This window comes from Schistocerca americana, unplaced genomic scaffold (assembly GCF_021461395.2).
Source record: "Schistocerca americana isolate TAMUIC-IGC-003095 unplaced genomic scaffold, iqSchAmer2.1 HiC_scaffold_156, whole genome shotgun sequence".
In the NCBI taxonomy this organism is placed as follows: Eukaryota; Metazoa; Arthropoda; class Insecta; order Orthoptera; family Acrididae; genus Schistocerca; species Schistocerca americana.
Genome location: NW_025725645.1, coordinates 50,778 through 67,091, shown reverse-complemented (window position 1 = coordinate 67,091; position 16,314 = coordinate 50,778). Strand labels below are relative to the sequence as shown.

Genomic DNA, 16,314 nt, shown 5'->3' with positions numbered 1-16,314 from the left:
GGGGATCCCTCTTTTTATGTATATGGCCACTCCTCCGCCTTGGGTTGGCCTGTCTTTGCGATAGGTAACATAGTTGGGGACTGTCGCTTTTATTCCCGGTTTTAAGTGGGTTTCCCCCATCATGCATATGTCGATGGAGAACTCCTTCATGAGTTCTCTGAACTCGACCTCTTGGTTAACAATGCCGTCTGCGTTAAAGACGCACATTGTCAGGCCATGGATGTTTGGTCGTCTATCCATGATGGGGTTTTGAAACTACTGAGGAAGTCGCAGAGGGGAGCGACTGCTGGACTGTTGCCTGGAGGGCAACGAGGATCTGTGTGTTCTGCTTCTGGGCTTCCCTGAATTCCTTCATCATTTCCATGACGAGGTTCATGGTCTGCACCATTACGCCTAACAACTGATCCATGGGGGGGGAGTGTGTGTGGGGTTCCCTAGAGCTTCCTCCGTCGTGGTGGACCTGGCCGTTGGTGCTGTGTATATCCCGGTGTTGTTCTGTTTGTTGTGTCTGGTGTTGTGGTGATTGGGCCACGCTTTCATGGTTCCTCAGGGGAGAAACCACTTCCGCATATGTCGCCCTCGGTGTGTCCGGCCTTGGTTTTACCCAGGCCTTGTCTGTGTGTGCTGTTGTATTTTGTTTTCTTGTGTGAGTGGTTGGGTTTGTGGTGTTCTGTTTGCGTGTGTGGGGGGCGGCCTTTGCGCCCTTTGCCTGCTGTGAGTGTCTTTTGTGGACCTCACAACCTTGGTAACCCGCTGTGTGGTTTTTGCCACACAGCGCGCACCTTATTTGTGGGTCCGTGTGCTGGAGTGTGCATGTCCTGGTGTCGTGGGCCTCAGCGCACTTCCTGCATCTCACTGGCATGTTGCAGTGCGCAGCGATGTGGTTCAGGCCCTGACACCTGAAGCACTGCACCGTCTTGTTTTTACGGCGCAGCGGCTCCGTGGTGACAGGGACTGCCAGGACCATCGTGATCTCCCTCTTGTTTTGAGGTACATCAGGGAGTGTTACCTGGTACAGCGGCCACTTACTGTTTATGCTGCCCATTTGCTGTACTACCTTGACGACATACCCCCGGGCAGTCAAGTCTGTTTTGATTGCCTGGGGGGATACTCGTCTTGGTAGGTCTCTGATTACTATGTTTCTGTTTCGTGTCTTGGTTGTTGGGAAGGTGTAGTGAGGTATGCTTCTTGTGCTGAACAGTGCTTTGACTGTGTTGTAGTGTTCAAGTGTGTGTACTGTGACTTTTATTTTGTCTCCTCCGGCGGGTTTTGCCTGGAAACTGCCTCCCCCGATTTCTGTCTTGAGCAACTCAAAGAGCTCCTCGTAGTTTTGAGGAAACTCTGCGACAATCGGGGGGAGGTGGTGGGCGACTTGATTCTGTGTTTGCGTTGTGTTTTCTGTTAACGCTGGCTCCTCAGCAATCACCTGGAATCTGTTTGGGGTGGGTTCCACTCCCCGGGCTGGCGGAAGCCTCGGCTGGCGAAACGTTTTCCTTGCCAGCACGAAACCATCCGAATCCTGCCCAGTTACACGGTTCCCTTCCAGTTCCGGTGTTTCCTGGTCCCCTCCCAGAACGACGACAGGTGCTGTCGGGGGCGCAGGCTCCTCGGAGGGTGTGGACGTGGTTAGGGTGGGGGTGGTGGATTGCTTCTTCCCCTTGGAGTGCTTCTCCTTCCTATCCTTCTTAACACGCCGCTGCTTTGTTGTGGTGGACTTGTGTGGGGGGGATTTAAGGTATTTGGAACGGGTGGAGGACTGAGACGAGGGGGTGGGTTTGGGGAGGATTTTGGTCGGCAGACGGGGCATCTGCTTGCCATTCTTCATGGATGTGAGGAATTCGGGAAGTGTGCCGGTGGCGTGGGCAAGCAGGAGCGGAGATAGGACGAGGTTAGGAGGGGCAGGATTGCAAGTACTGACTATATATTTTGATGTTGGTGTGTTGTGTAAGACAGCTGTGTTTCTTGCCATGTCCGGGGCGGGAAGTGGGGCTGCTGCCAGGGGGGTGCCAGTTACAGCCGGGGTGGGGGTGCTTTATGGGCTCGGGTGCGGCGGCCGGTTGCGCGCGCGCCCCATTGGTCGGCGGCCGCAACAGGGCGAGCTGGTAAAGGTGCGGCGGCGGCTGGCGGCGGGTGCCACTGTGTGGGGAGACGCTGACTAGAGCGGAGCGCTTGCTACTGGTGTTGCTGCTGCCGTACGTTGGTTCGAGATGCCGCCCAAGACTAGCGGGAAGGCCGCCAAGAAGGCTGGCAAGGCGCAGAAGAACATTTCGAAGGGCGACAAGAAGAAGAAGCGCAAGAGGAAGGAGAGCTATGCCATCTACATCTACAAGGTGCTGAAGCAGGTGCACCCTGACACGGGCATCTCGTCGAAGGCGATGAGCATCATGAACAGCTTCGTGAACGACATTTTCGAGCGCATTGCGGCCGAGGCTTCTCGCCTGGCGCACTACAACAAGCGCTCGACCATCACGTCCCGCGAGATCCAGACCGCTGTGCGGCTGTTGCTGCCTGGCGAGCTGGCCAAGCACGCCGTGAGCGAGGGCACGAAGGCGGTGACCAAGTACACGAGCTCCAAGTAAGGAGGTGGCTCTGGAATGGAAGGAAGGAAGGAAGGATGGAGAAGGCTCCTCCGTTGCGAGAGCGGCAAAACGGCCCTTTTCAGGGCCACCAACGTGCCTTTTGCGGGAAGGGCGGAATTGTTGTTGTTGTTGTTTGTGTGGACGGCTGTGATGTATGTGTTTCCTTTTTTTTTTGTGGGTGGGGGGGGCGCGTCAAAGCGTGTTGCGCGGGGTACGGCCACGAGGTTGGTCGCCGTGGCGTGGAATGGTGGCACGCCTCGTTGGCGTGGTTTTTGACCCATTGGTGTTGTTGGTGTGTGTGTGTGTGTGTGTGTGTGTTACCCGTCTGCGAGGGGGGACAGTGCGATCGGCGACTTTTGTGTCACCGTAACGACGGCCGTTTGCGGGTTTGTTTTTTTTTTTGCACATCATACATGGCGAGGGTGAAATGTGAAATGTTTTTGTTTGGTTTTTTTTTTTTTTTTGCCGCCCACTATTCCCTTTGCTGTACGCCGAGTTCGACAATGGTGCGACGTAACTGCAGCGTGGAGGTGTGTGAGTGACGTTGAAATGAACGTGCCATTAAGACGCATTGTTGTTGTATTGTACTGTACGTGTACGGCGACACGCACGATGATGTACCATTCGACTCTGATGTTTGATAGCCGTGTCTGACTGATTGCGTACGACGCACGCACACCGATGTCGTCATTCAAGATGCACGCGTGTCCAGTGCAGTACAGTAAGCGCGACGACGGCGGCGGCGGCGGCGGTCGTTTGTTTGGCGAATGTCTGTACACGTGTTTGTCTGTGTCCATCCGGTATGTATTTGTTTGTTTGAAAGTGTTTTGTGTGTCGGTGACGTGGTCCGATCCGTCGCCCCCTGAGTAACTGTCGATCGGCGCGATAGACCGGCGTCACGCAACTGAACCGAAGTCGTGGGCACACCCGTCATACTGTTGTACACCGTCGCGCTGAGAACGGTAACGAAAGGTTGACTTTGATCGGTCGAATGTCTGGGCAGAACGTGAGGAATGAGGCAAGAGTGCAAGGAGGGGGGGCAAAAGAGAGAGGAAGGGAAAAAGGGGAGAAACGCATTCGTAGAGCAACGGAACGTTCCCGTGTCGGAGGCGTATTGGAGCCGCACTGAAATGCGTTTAACGGCGGCGCGGCTGCAAGTGTCTGCCGTGGTGAACGTTACCTTTGACGGCTGCATTGGGCTTTGCCCTTTGCTTTTGCTTTCGCTTTCGCTTTCCCGGATGTACGTAACGTTTGTTGATATGGTTCTGAGGAAGAGTGTATGACAGTGCCGTGCCGTCCATGTTCGTGTGCCCTCCCATTGTGTGTATGCTATTGTCTGTGTACTTGAATGATGTATGTAGGTGTTAGTGGACATGTTTTACCAGTGGGGGGAAATGGATCGTCGATAGTTGCCGTCACTCTGTCACGGTCGAGATGACGCACCCTCCGTACAGAAAGGTGTCGAGAAAGTGAGTGTGTGTGCGTGCGTGTGTGTGTGTGTGTGTGTGTGTGTGTGTGTGTGTGCGTGCGTCCGTGAATTGGCAGTGTTTGGAGGTGGGCGTGCCCTGCATGTGGCCCGGAAGGCTGTTCGTTAGGCGGTAGTGTTGTGTGGACAGGGGAGGGGCATGCGTAACGCTGCTGGCATGGCATTTCGGGAGATGGGAGGGGGCAAACGAGGAAACGAGGAGCGGCGGCCAAAGACGGGACGGGGAGGGGCGCGGTGTGGGTGGCTTGCGCCTGTGCTCGGCGTTGTGGTTTGTGCAAAAGAGGAGGAGAAAAACAATGTGAGTTGCCAGGGAGGGGAGCGGTGTTGTGTTGTGGTTGTCGTGGTGTAGCCGCAGACGCGGCTGTCAGTGAACGTGGCGAGACGGACGGATGCGCGGAGGGGCGGGGGCGGCGCATTTCGCCGGTGCCGTGCCGTGCCTGAAAGCCGCGTGGTCGCTGTGTTGTTGGTGGCGTGGGGGCGAGGAGAGTACCGTACGGGTGTGCTTGTGCGCCGGAAATGGCACACTGCGCCCGCCCGTCTTGGAGGCTGATGGCTGTGGTGTGGAAATGGGGCGCGGTGATGTTGAAGCAGTTGAAGAACAGAAAAGAAACCAAGAAAACGGAAGGCGTGATGCGGCGGTGGTGGTGAGAGCGGGAAAAACAAAACAAAAAAAAAACAACAAAAAAAAAAGAAGGAAAAACAACAAGAAAACAAAAAGTCTATCAATATTAAAATGTAAATGGAAATGGAAATGGACCCAGGTATAACCTCCCTGCACAAATAGCAGAGAGTCCGATGATAATAAAAATGTGCCAGAATGTTAACGTCCCTACAAAACAAACCCAACGATAATATTAATGAAAGAGTGAACCGTATGTAACATTGCAACAGACATAATGAAACCTGATAAATTGTATAAGGGCAGCAGCGTTGACCTTTGGCCCTGTATTCAGAATAAAAAGAGCCAAAGATCGTTACCCCAATGAAAAAGACACTGAAACACGTATGTAACATAGTAGCGATGGCGAGACATTGTAGCATCTGTGACCAGAGAGTTTGCGCTGGACTGCGCGAGTGTTGCGAGCGGTTCTCAGTCAGTCAGTCAGTCAGTCAGTCAGTAGTCGTTGCGAGTCCGTAGCTCTGTGTAGTTGAGGGCTGTACTCTGTCAGTAGTCGTCGCGTGCAGTACGCCAATAGTCGTCATGCAGAGCGGTCGGTCAGTAGTAGCAGCCGAGTGCGGTTGTGTGATGTAGGCGGTCGGCAACACTGGTCAAGATGGTGAATAAGGTATACTGTTAATTAATATAATCATTAGATAATGAAAAATTGTATTTATTGTAATTATTCTCCAACAAGTTCCCCAATAATAATTTTTATTTCAAAAGCATTTTTCAAACATTTAATTGTTTATTGAACTAAAGAGTTCGTTGCACTTCACATTTCATTCCACTTCTTTGAAGAAAAATGTCACTAAAATCACAAAAAAAGAGAATATTATTATTTGCAATGCAGTTCCTCCAAGCGCTGCGCAACAACCAGAGCAGAAATGTGACATCCATTTATTCGGAGGTAAGACTTTAATTCTGATTGTTTTGCACAGGGCCAAAGACCGATATTTCGGTTTAATTGAAGTTTCTTGTCACTGAACGGACTTTTTTAAATGTTGTGTGAAGACTTTATATTTGAGTCAGATTGCGAATTTCACATTTGTGTTGCCATTTTCAATACCTCTCATTGTGGGCGAGGTTACAATTAGCGCAATGTCCATTAGCATCCGTAAATAACATTGTCCATTATTTTAAATTTTGCTGGGAGGTTACAACACACACACAAAAAAAAAAAAAACAAAAAATTGCATTTATATCCGCTCCTCAATTGTAGATACCCCTTACACAGCTGTGTGCAATGAATGAGTGCTGGCTGGTAATTAATTGCACTCCTTGGAGGGAAATGCCATAGGAAGTAGTCTTTAAAAAGTGAATGTTTTTCGTTAAGAGACAAAAGTTACTTTAGAAAAAAAGTAATAGTGGGGCTTTTGTTGTTGAACAAAATAAGTACAATGAACATACGTTATCAGATTTGCGCAATGCAGCGTCACACCACCGTTTGATTATAACACAATAGACTATACATCGTCCCGAACCGTGACCAGAGTCGCGAGACGAGCAGAGCACGCCGCCGACGCCCGCTCAGTACAACCGTCCACCCGCTACTACTGTCGACCGACTACTACCTCTCCCGACTCGCGCTACAATATATATATATAACAACTGTTCCTGGCGACCCGGTGCGTGCCACTACTGTCGTCTGGCGCGGTCCAAGCGCCGACTAGCAGCGATAAAGAACTCTCTGGTCAGACAGAGATGCTGTCATGCCTCGCCATCGCTCTGGTAATGAATACATACGTGTTGCAGCGTGCGTACCACCGGAACACGCAGTGGCGGAGCCAAAGACTGTGTTGTCGAGGTCGAGTGCGAGCGGGAAGAGAGGCAGCGTCGGCACGGAGATGCAAGCGAGCGCGAGACGCACGGGGGCTGCGGCGTGGCGCGTTTGCGGTCGGCGCCTTTGGTGGCAACGGCCGGGACAAGCAGCGGTGTATGGTGTGGTGCGGGGCGGACAGGGGCGGAGGCGGCGCGACGACGGCATGGGGGCGAAAACGGGACGGGGGACGGCGGATGTTGAGAGGCGTCACGCGCGGACAGGACACAGACACAGAGACACACAGATTGGAAAGGGAGGGTGCGCGGTAGTAGTTGGGAATGTGCGTACCGTGCGGGATGGGAGTGGGCGAGGAACACGGTCGTGGCCCCTGTTTTGGGTGCGTGTGATGACGTCGGTGTGTTGTGGGAAGGGAAGGTGCTGTGGCGGCGGCGCGTAATGGGCGTAGGCCGAAAAGAGAAAGGAACGTGGGCAGTGTGTTGGCAAGCGTCGGTTCGACTGCGACGTTGATGGGCAGGGCAGGGCAGGGCAGGGCAGGGCAAGGTTTAATGGTGGTAGGAGTAGGCGTGTGGGCGCAAAAAATCTGCCGCTGCAGGCGGTGCCGTAACCGCCATGGCGGGAAGGAGAGAGGGCCAAAGAAAGAAAGAAAGAAAGAAAGAAAGAAAGAAAGAAAGAAAGAAAGAAAGAAGAAAACAAAAAAAAAAAAAAAAAAAAGGAGGGGGGGGCGAAAGTGGAGAGGCGGTGGTGTGAGAAGGGCGGGGGCGGAAGGAAGGCAGGAAGGACAAGAGGCGAGGCGACGGCTTGCTTTGTGTATCGGTCGGTCTCTGGCTATGCTTCGTGTTCTGCAGCAGGGTCGGTGCGCGGCGTGGCTCGCGGCAGTGGGAACGCCTGGTGGCTGGACGGCCAGCAATGCGGTTGGATGGGCGGCCACAGCACCGCACCTGTGCCCGAGGAGGAGACGCTGGCGGCGGGCCCTGAGGTGAGGCCGGCTCGGCTGGGGCTGTGGATGTGTAGGTGTGCGCCGCTGCTGCAACAACGAGTAAAACGCGAGAAGAAGGGATGGCGGTAGAGAGAAGAAAAAACAAAAAAGGTCGTGTTGTGTTGATGCGCAGGCAGACGCGTACAGAGGGACGAGCCCGGTCTGCAGCAGGGTGTGGCCGTGCCGAGTGCAGAGCAGCGGCGGCTCGGTTCGGTTCGGCCCGGCCCGGCGGGCCGCGCTGTTGTCGCGGACGTGAGCGCCCCCTGGCGGGTGGCCGGAGGCGGCGCGGCGTGTTGGACGTGTGGCTGGTGGCAGTGCACAATTTGCGAGTGGCCGGCGGTGTGGTGTGGCGGTTGGCGCGTCGGGCGGCGGAGAGGTATGTGTTGCGGGCGCCCTTTGCTGCGCTGCGTCGTTGCGTGTGCCGTACAGGGCGGGCGCTTGTCGACTGTGTGGGCGGTGTGGCGAATTGGCGTGAAACGGCTGCCGAGAGGTGTGTGGTAGCGAGCCGGTCGGTGGTGTCAGTGCGAAGGGGAATGTGCGTGCGTGTTTGGCGGTTTCGGTGTGCTTTTTGCGGCGTGAGAGTGGGAATTAGTGGGGCCGGCTGTTGTGTTGGTTCCTTGTGTCTTGTGTCGCGTAGCTTGATGGCAACGTGGAAGGACGCCGGTTTCGTTTTCGTTTCGAGCCTTGCGTGTGGTTGTCGACGTTGACTGGTTGGCGTGTGCCGATGCACGTGCATGTGTGGGTCGCGAGTGCGTTTTTGGCTGGCTGTGTGTGTGTGTGTGTGTGTGTGTGTGTGTTTTGGGGGGGAAGGGGGAGGCGGTGGTGAAAGTGCAGTCGTCGGGTGGGGCTGGGGCTGGGGCTGTGCGTCGTGGCGGAAAGGTGGTAGGTTGCGGGAAGCGAGCCCGTCGTTGACGGTGTCGCGTGAGTTGTGAATCGAGTGGGGCGCGGGGCGCGGGACAGGAGCAGCGTGCCGCTGCGTCGTGGTCGTCAGCAGAGGCTGTGCGTGTGCTTGTCCTTTTTGTGGGCGGTTCGTGCGAGGCGTTTTTGTTTTGTGTTGCCCTAGTTGTTAGTTTATTTTGTTTGTGTTTGTTATTTTGAGACGACGACTGGTTGGTGGCGTGCGCGCGAAGTGGCGGTGTGCGCTTCCCGTGTCGTTTGTGTTGTTTTGTTTTTGTTTTGTTTTTGTGTGGTTTTTTTTTGCACTGGGCCCCGGGGGGTGGGTGCGTGTGTGTCGATTGCCGGCTGGCGAAAGGTGCGCCATCGGCGGGGTGGGTCGCCGGCACAAGTAGAGGCGGCGGCGTTGTTGCTGTTGTTGTGTGGTGTTTGTTTTGTTCGGCTGTGTCGGCGAGCTGTGTTGCGGTGCGTGTGAATGGTGGTGCAAAAGTGCTGGCGTTGGGGCTGCGGCTGCGACTGCGACGGCGGCGAGCCGCGGGCGCGCCATTGATAGTGGTGTTGTGAACAGCGGCTGTGTACGGTAGTGGTGTTGTTGTAGCACGACGTGCATCCGGGCCGGCGCGGAAAGCGCAGTTGCGGGCGGTTGCCCTTCGGTGCCAGCCATGTCGCGTGAGCGGCGGGTTGCTTCTGGTGTCGACACGTGGTGCTCTGGGTTGTTGTGTGGTGCCGTTTGGCCGGTGGGGGTGGTTCGCGTGTGTCTCGTTCGCGCTCGGTATCTGGTCGTGGTCGTGCTGCTCCCCCGTCTGTCGGCGGTTTTCGACGTCGTCTGTACGTTTTTTGTTCGTTTGCGGCGTGCCTGCCGACGTCGTCCCGTCGCGACCTTTCAACCGAAAGTGTGGCGCCCGAAGGTGAACGAACGTAACCCTGACCTCGGCGCTTTACGCTGAGCCGAGCGAACCGAACCGAACCTAACCTGTGGTGTGGCGAGGTGAGCTCAGCCTGTGAGCCCCTAACGTCTACGTACGGTAAGCTGTCCGGCTCACGCCTCACGTTTGAACGCTTTTTTAACCTACGTTTGACGCTTCTTAACCTAGCACTGACCCCTTAACCTAACGTGTAACCTAACCTAACCTAGCCTCTGACGCCTGACGTGTTTGAATGCTTAACCTAAGTTTGACGCTTAACCTAACCCAAGTCCCCTTAACCTAACCCACGCCCACCTAACCTAACCTAACCTAGACGTGTAAACGTAATGTGTAACGCGTAACGTGTAAGGTCGGCTGGCGTGTGTGCTTGACGGCAGATTGGGTTGGTCTGTAGATTCGGATTGCGGTTTGCCTCGGTCGAGGGGTTGGGTCGGAAGCGGCGAGGGGCGGCGGCGCCTGTTGCGCAGGCGGCGTCCGTTTGCGGCGGGCAATTGTTGAGAAACGGCTGTGAATGTTGGCGGGCGAGAGGAGGAGGACGGCGCGCGATGTGGCCCGACGGCTGCGGGCCGATCGGGAAACGGCGGGAGGGCGACGGAAGGCGATGGGGCGGCGGAGGCGCGTTTGCACGGCCGTCATCGCCGCACGCCTCGGCTTGTGTGGCTGTGGCGCCGGCCGCGCTGGCCGGGCTGCCGCGGCGACGGTGTGGGAGTTTTGCCGAAGGTTTGGCCATTGTGGCGGGTCGTCGGCTGGGGCTGTGGGGGCGGCATTTGGGCGGGGGCGGCGATTCTCGGCGGGCCGACCCAGGCTGTAGCGCGCGGTAGCTGCAGTTTGGCCGTGGTTTGCGGCGCTGCCGTGGCGACTGGTTGGCGACTGTGGTGTGGCTGTGTGTAGCCCCATCCTCGGTGGTTTGAAAGGCGCGGGCGGTTGTGGCGCAGGTTTGGGGCTGCTCCGCACAGGCTGTCGGACGTTGGGCGGTAGCAAGCGCGGGAGGCGCGGCGCGGCGGCGCGCAGAGTGGCGGCCGCTCTCTCGGCCGTCCGCGCCCGCCCGCGACACTGGCTGGGCCTTGTGATTCTCTGCTCTCCAGCCGGCAGCTGGCCCGTCTGCAGGACAAAGCGCCGTTGCCCCGCCCACAGCGCTGCCGCGCAGGCAGGTAGTCCCGGCCGCTGCACCCCTGCAGCGCCAGGCTCCCCTCCCTGCAGCGACCCAGCGCGCCGCGGGCCAATCAGCGCGAGCCTTCCCGGCCCCGCCGGCACGCGCAGCGGACCAACCACCGGCAGCCGCGCCTGACCTTGCGAGCCCGAAGGACTTCCCGGAGCCAAGATGGCGGCGTCCCACGGCGCCCCGCCATACTGTCGGCGCCCGACAAGATGGCGGACAAATGGAGACCAACGCGCGCCATGTTGTCGGCGGCAACGCTGCCAATGAAGCCCGCGTGGAACGGATGCTCAGCTGCATGGAAACAATGATGCAGCAGATGACTGAGCTCCTGGCCGTGGTGCAGAAAGTTGCATCCGCCATCCATCCATGCAGCCATCATGCCTGAAGCGCTAAGGAGTTTAACAGCCTGCGTCTTCAACGCCGAGGGACTCCTTAAGCAGGCAGGCGAATTCCGGCAGCTTATACGGGACGAAAACATCGACGTATGTCTCGTCACCGAAACGTGGCTTAAGCCTGGCGTCCGAGTCGGCGTAGCGAACTACGAATGCTACAGGGACGACAGGCAAACACACGGAGGCGGCACAGCGGTATATGTACGGAGGACGCTACGACACCACCGCGTCCAAATACCGGAACTGGCAAAGACAGAAGCGACTGCCGTATCAGTGGAGGCGGCACACGGCGCCATAACGTTCGTCGCTGTCTACAGACCGCCTAGAGGAGCGCTCCTACCGGGAGACTACAACAAGTTGCTGGCTCTCCCCGGAAAAATCATACTGGGGGGAGACTTCAACGCGAAGCATGCGGTCTGGAACAGCAGGACGACCAACACAAGCGGGCGGCGCTTACTCCACGTCGCGGAACGCCACGAAGCTGTCGTCATCGGTCCTCACGAACCGACAATATATCCACGGAACCGGGGCCACCCGGATATCCTGGATATCATGATCATCAAGGGCGCTCGCCTGCACGTCACGGCCGGTACGCGGCCAAAGATGTCCTCCGACCACGTACCGGTCATATTCGACCTCGACGCCGACGCTCTCCCAAGACAGCGGAGAGGGGTCGACATACGAGACATCAGCTGGGACGAGTTCCGCAACGCCGTCGCCGATTCCCTTGAGGCCACACCGGACGCGGCGGAACACGGAGCAGACGCAGCACTTCAACACATCAGGCAGTCGATAGTTGACGCCGCGGCAGCGGCCACGCCCGTCAGAGACGACGCCAACATCGACTGCCGGCCACACCCTCTGCCACGACACATCCGGGAGGCTATAGCGCAAAAGAACCGCCTACAGCGCGAGTGGCAGAGGACAAGAAATCGAGCCACAAAGCGCGAATTAAATAGATTGTGCCGGCATATCAAGGCCGATGTAGACACGCACCGCAATCAGGAGTGGGCGCGCAAGGTGGAGCAACTAAACATCGATGACGGCTCGGCGTGGAAAGCCGTAAAAGGCTACCTGCGCCGTATGCAACGTATTCCGCCGCTGCAAGTGGGAGCCGAATTCGTGAGCGAGCCGAACGCGAAGGCAGAAGCACTAGCGGACGCGTTCGCCGCGAATTTCACTCCGGTCGACGACCCGATAGACGCCGCCCACATCCAGATGGTAGAAGAACGCCTCCCCGTCTTCCTCGATGCGGAGTATGACGAGGTAGAAGACGCCATTCCGCCGATATCAGCAGACGAAGTCAAGCTGCAACTTCGCCACCTAAATGCTAAAAAAGCAGGTGGACCAGATGACGTAACGAACTTAATGCTGAAGCAGCTACCAGACACGGCAGCCGACGTCCTCGCGTCAACCTTTAACCAGGTGCTGCTCAGCAAACAGTTCCCGTCGTGCTGGAAGCATGCTGAAATAGTAGCCCTCCCCAAGCCAGGGAAGGACATTCGAAGGGCGAAGAACTACAGGCCAATCAGCCTGCTTCCGGCACTTTCGAAAATATTCGAACGCCTGTATCTGGTCCGCCTGCGGGCGCTCATCGAGGCAGAAGAACTCCTACCAAACGAACAGTTTGGCTTCAGGAGTCAACACGCCACGACACACCAGCTGCTGCGCCTAACAGAGGAGGCGTTCGGTGCCATCGACCGACGCGAGTATTTCGGCGCTCTCCTGCTCGACGTGTCGCGTGCCTTCGACTCCGTGTGGCATCGGGGTCTCCTGTTCAAACTATTTGACCTGGGCGTCCCGGTGTCGCACGTGAAGCTCTTACAGAGCTACCTCGAGGGCAGAACGTTCCACGTCAGAGCAGATAGTGGAATCTCCACGGAGCGTCGTATACTCGCGGGTGTACCTCAAGGCTCGGTCGTTGGGCCGACGCTCTACTCTCTGTACACGGCCGACCCACCGCGCACAGCCCACGTCAACCTGGCGCTGTATGCGGACGACACAGCCGTGTACAGCCGCAGCAGATGCGTCGAGGCGTTGCAGCGGAAACTTCAGACGGCCACCGACGCCCTCACTGACTGGGCGAAAAAATGGCGCCTGGCTTACAATGGGGAGAAGTCCCAGGCCATCATCATTGCGACGAGACACGTCAAGGACGACGCGCCCACAGTCTCGGTCCGAGGCGTCCCGGTCCCGTGGAACGGTACTGCGAAGTACCTGGGCGTCACACTGGACCGGCACCTCACCTGGAGGCCACACGTGGAGAGCATCAGGGGCAAAGCACTGGGTAGACTAAGACTCCTCTACCCACTGCTAAACCCCACTACGACGCTGCCTGCCTGCGTCGGCCTCACACTATATAAGTCCGTAATTCGACCTCTCCTCGAATACGCGGCGGTAGTGTGGGGCAACACGGCGCAAACAAACCTGGAGCGGCTGCAAAAACTGCAGAATAGGGCTCTCAGGTTAGCTCTCCACCTCCCAAGGGACTTCCCGACGGAGGACACACACGTGGTCGCAGACATCGTACCGCTACGCAGGCGGTTCGAAGAAGCGGCCACAAACTTCTACATCAAAGCGGGTACATCCACCAACCCGCTTATAAGGAACCTGGGACAACGTCCACACTGGCGACGCACACTCCGCTGGCCGGACCTGCTGAGACGGCCAGCAGACGTTGCCGACTTCCCAGACTAGAAGACATTGCTACGTGACAAGTAGCGCTTAGCCACACCTGCTGCGGGAAAAAAAAAAAAAAAAAAAAAAAACCGCAGCAAGCATCAATTATCAAATTGCCCACGAAGCAGGGCAGCATAGACACCCAAAAGCTTCTCTCTAAGAAAAACCTGGAGGGACACTGATGTCCCACTTGTTGAAGGAAGGGTAGAGCGATTCTACCAGAACTTCACCCACACACCAGTAGTGTCAACCTGGAGGACACTACACCATGATGCGACAGCATTCTCTGCTCTGCTGCTGTGCTGTGCTTGCGTGCCTGCCGTCCCGCTCGCTCTCGCTGTGTGTTACGCGCGTCGTCGAAATGGCAGATCAGGCGGCTACGAACGAGACTGCTGCGGCACCCGCCGCCACCGGCACTACGAAGAAGGCCAAGTCTGCGTCGTCTGCGAAGAAGCCGCGCGCCAAGCCTGCGCACCCGCGCACCTCTGAGATGGTGACGGCCGCCATCAAGAGTCTGAAGGAGCGCGGCGGGTCGTCGCTGCAGGCGATCAAGAAGTACATAGCCGCGCACTACAAGCTGGACGCGGAGAAGCTGGCGCCGTTTATCAAGAAGTACCTCAAGTCGGCCGTCGTGGCGGGCGAGCTGGTGCAGACGAAGGGGAAGGGCGCGTCCGGCTCGTTCAAGCTTGCCGGCGCCGGCGGCGGGGGGGCGGCCGAGGGCGGCAAGGCTCGTGCTGGCGGTGCCAAGAAGAAGCGCGCCGCTCCGGCCAGCAAGGAGAAGAAGGGCGCCCGTGCGGCCGGCGCAAAGAAGGCTGGTGGCGTGAAGGCGGCGACCGGTCGGAAGGCGGGCGCCGCCAAGAAGGCGTCTGCGGCGTCGGCCGCTCCCGCGGGTGCGAAGAAGGCGGCTGCGGCCAAGCCGGCCAAGGCCAAGTCGCCGTCGAAGGCGAAGAAGGCCGCCAAGGTTCCGACGAAGAAGCCGAAGGCGCCGCGCCCGAAGAAGGCGACGACGCCGTCTAAGGCGAAGGCTTCGCCCAAGAAGAAGAAGTAGAGTAGAGGAGAAAGAGATGGGAAAGGAAGGGTTTGGCGCTTGACTCCGTCGTCCCCACCCCCCGTCGTCGTCTAGTGGCGCGCAAGAGACGCGCGGCCCAAAACGGCCCTTCTCAGGGCCATCAAAGCACGTCGGGGAAGGTTTTGATTGTCGTGTTGCGTTTGGTGTGGGTGTCTGTCTGTATGCCCGTGGGGATGCTGTTTGCGTGCCGTGGTGGTTGGATTGCGGGGGTCGGTGGCGGGTGTGGGCGGCGGTAGCGGTAAGCGGTGTTGTTGTTGTCGTGGTTGATTGTCGCCGTGTTTGTGGCGGCGGCCGACGGTTGGTTTTCTGTCACGTTGTTTTGTTTGAATACGTTGGTTGGCTTGCCAGCGTTCGTTCTTCTCGGATGTCTGTCTTGTCGAGTCGTGTCTGGTCTTTGTTTTGTTCCTTTGTGTGTGTTATGTTTTGCAACGGGGGGCACGTTGAGAGATGTGGAAGGAGTCGGTGGCGTGTAGAGCGAGCGAGCGCGCCTGCCTGGCCGTTGGCCGTCGGAGTGGAGTGCGGGTTTTTTTTGTTTTCGAAACGAAAGCGGCGGCCGGCCAGCCACCCGTGCGGTGTGACGTCGGCCGTTGGGTATTGTGCGCTTGGAGCGCCGGGGAGGGATGATGTGTGATTGTTGCGCGCTGCTAGCAGGCAGGCAGAGTGAGCGGGTGTGGCGGACGGACGGGAAGTGGCGGTGTTTGTTTTTGGGTTGCGGGGCGAGAGGCAGGCGACCGACAAAGTTTGCTCGCGACGGAGAGATGTTAGTGGCCCTGAAAAGGGCCGTTTTTGTTTGTGCGGTGCGGTGCCGCGGCGCGGTTTAGGCGCGCTCGCCGCGGATGCGGCGCGCGAGCTGGATGTCCTTGGGCATGATGGTGACGCGCTTGGCGTGGATTGCGCACAGGTTGGTGTCTTCGAAGAGGCCGACGAGGTAGGCCTCGCTGGCCTCCTGCAGGGCCATGACTGCGGAGCTCTGGAAGCGCAGGTCGGTCTTGAAGTCCTGGGCGATCTCGCGCACTAGGCGCTGGAATGGCAGCTTGCGGATGAGCAGCTCTGTGCTCTTCTGGTAGCGCCTGATTTCTCGCAGGGCGACGGTGCCCGGCCTGTAGCGGTGGGGCTTCTTGACGCCTCCGGTGGCGGGCGCGCTCTTCCTCGCCGCCTTGGTGGCGAGCTGTTTGCGCGGCGCCTTTCCGCCGGTGGACTTGCGGGCCGTTTGCTTTGTGCGGGCCATAGCGGTAGCGGTAGCGGTAGCGGAGCGGCGTGCGTGGAGGTTAGGTGCGGCGCGGCGTCCGGTGCTGCCTTGACAACGGGCCCGCGCGCCTCCGTGCTGCGCTTATATGCCCTCGGTTGCGCGTGGTGGGGGGAGGGCGGGCCAGAGTCTATATAGGGGGGCGGCGGGCGCGCTGGGCGCAGACCGTAGCCGACTCGCCAGCCGCTGCAGCTGCTGTTTGTGCACGTTTTGCTTTGCCCGAGGAAGGAAGGATGACAGGCCGCGGCAAGGGAGGAAAGGGGCTCGGCAAGGGTGGCGCCAAGCGGCACCGCAAGGTGTTGCGCGACAACATCCAGGGCATCACGAAGCCCGCCATCCGCCGCCTGGCTCGCAGGGGCGGCGTGAAGCGCATCTCTGGTCTGATCTACGAGGAGACCCGCGGGGTGCTGAAGGTGTTCCTGGAGAACGTGATCCGCGACGCGGTGACGTACACTGAGCACGCCAAG

At 58.1% G+C, this 16,314-nt stretch overlaps 1 protein-coding gene across 1 annotated transcript in view; it reads left to right on the top strand.

Moving 5' to 3' along the window:
* The window catches only part of LOC124569870 (nascent polypeptide-associated complex subunit alpha, muscle-specific form-like), a 38,166-nt gene extending 27,320 nt beyond the window's left edge, over nt 1-10,846 (top strand). The window contains exon 2 of the mRNA XM_047131094.1: nt 10,388-10,846. Within this exon, the coding sequence (XP_046987050.1) occupies nt 10,388-10,846 (459 nt within the window). The remainder of the gene's footprint in view (nt 1-10,387) is intronic.
* Nucleotides 10,847-16,314: the final 5,468 nt, after the last annotated feature.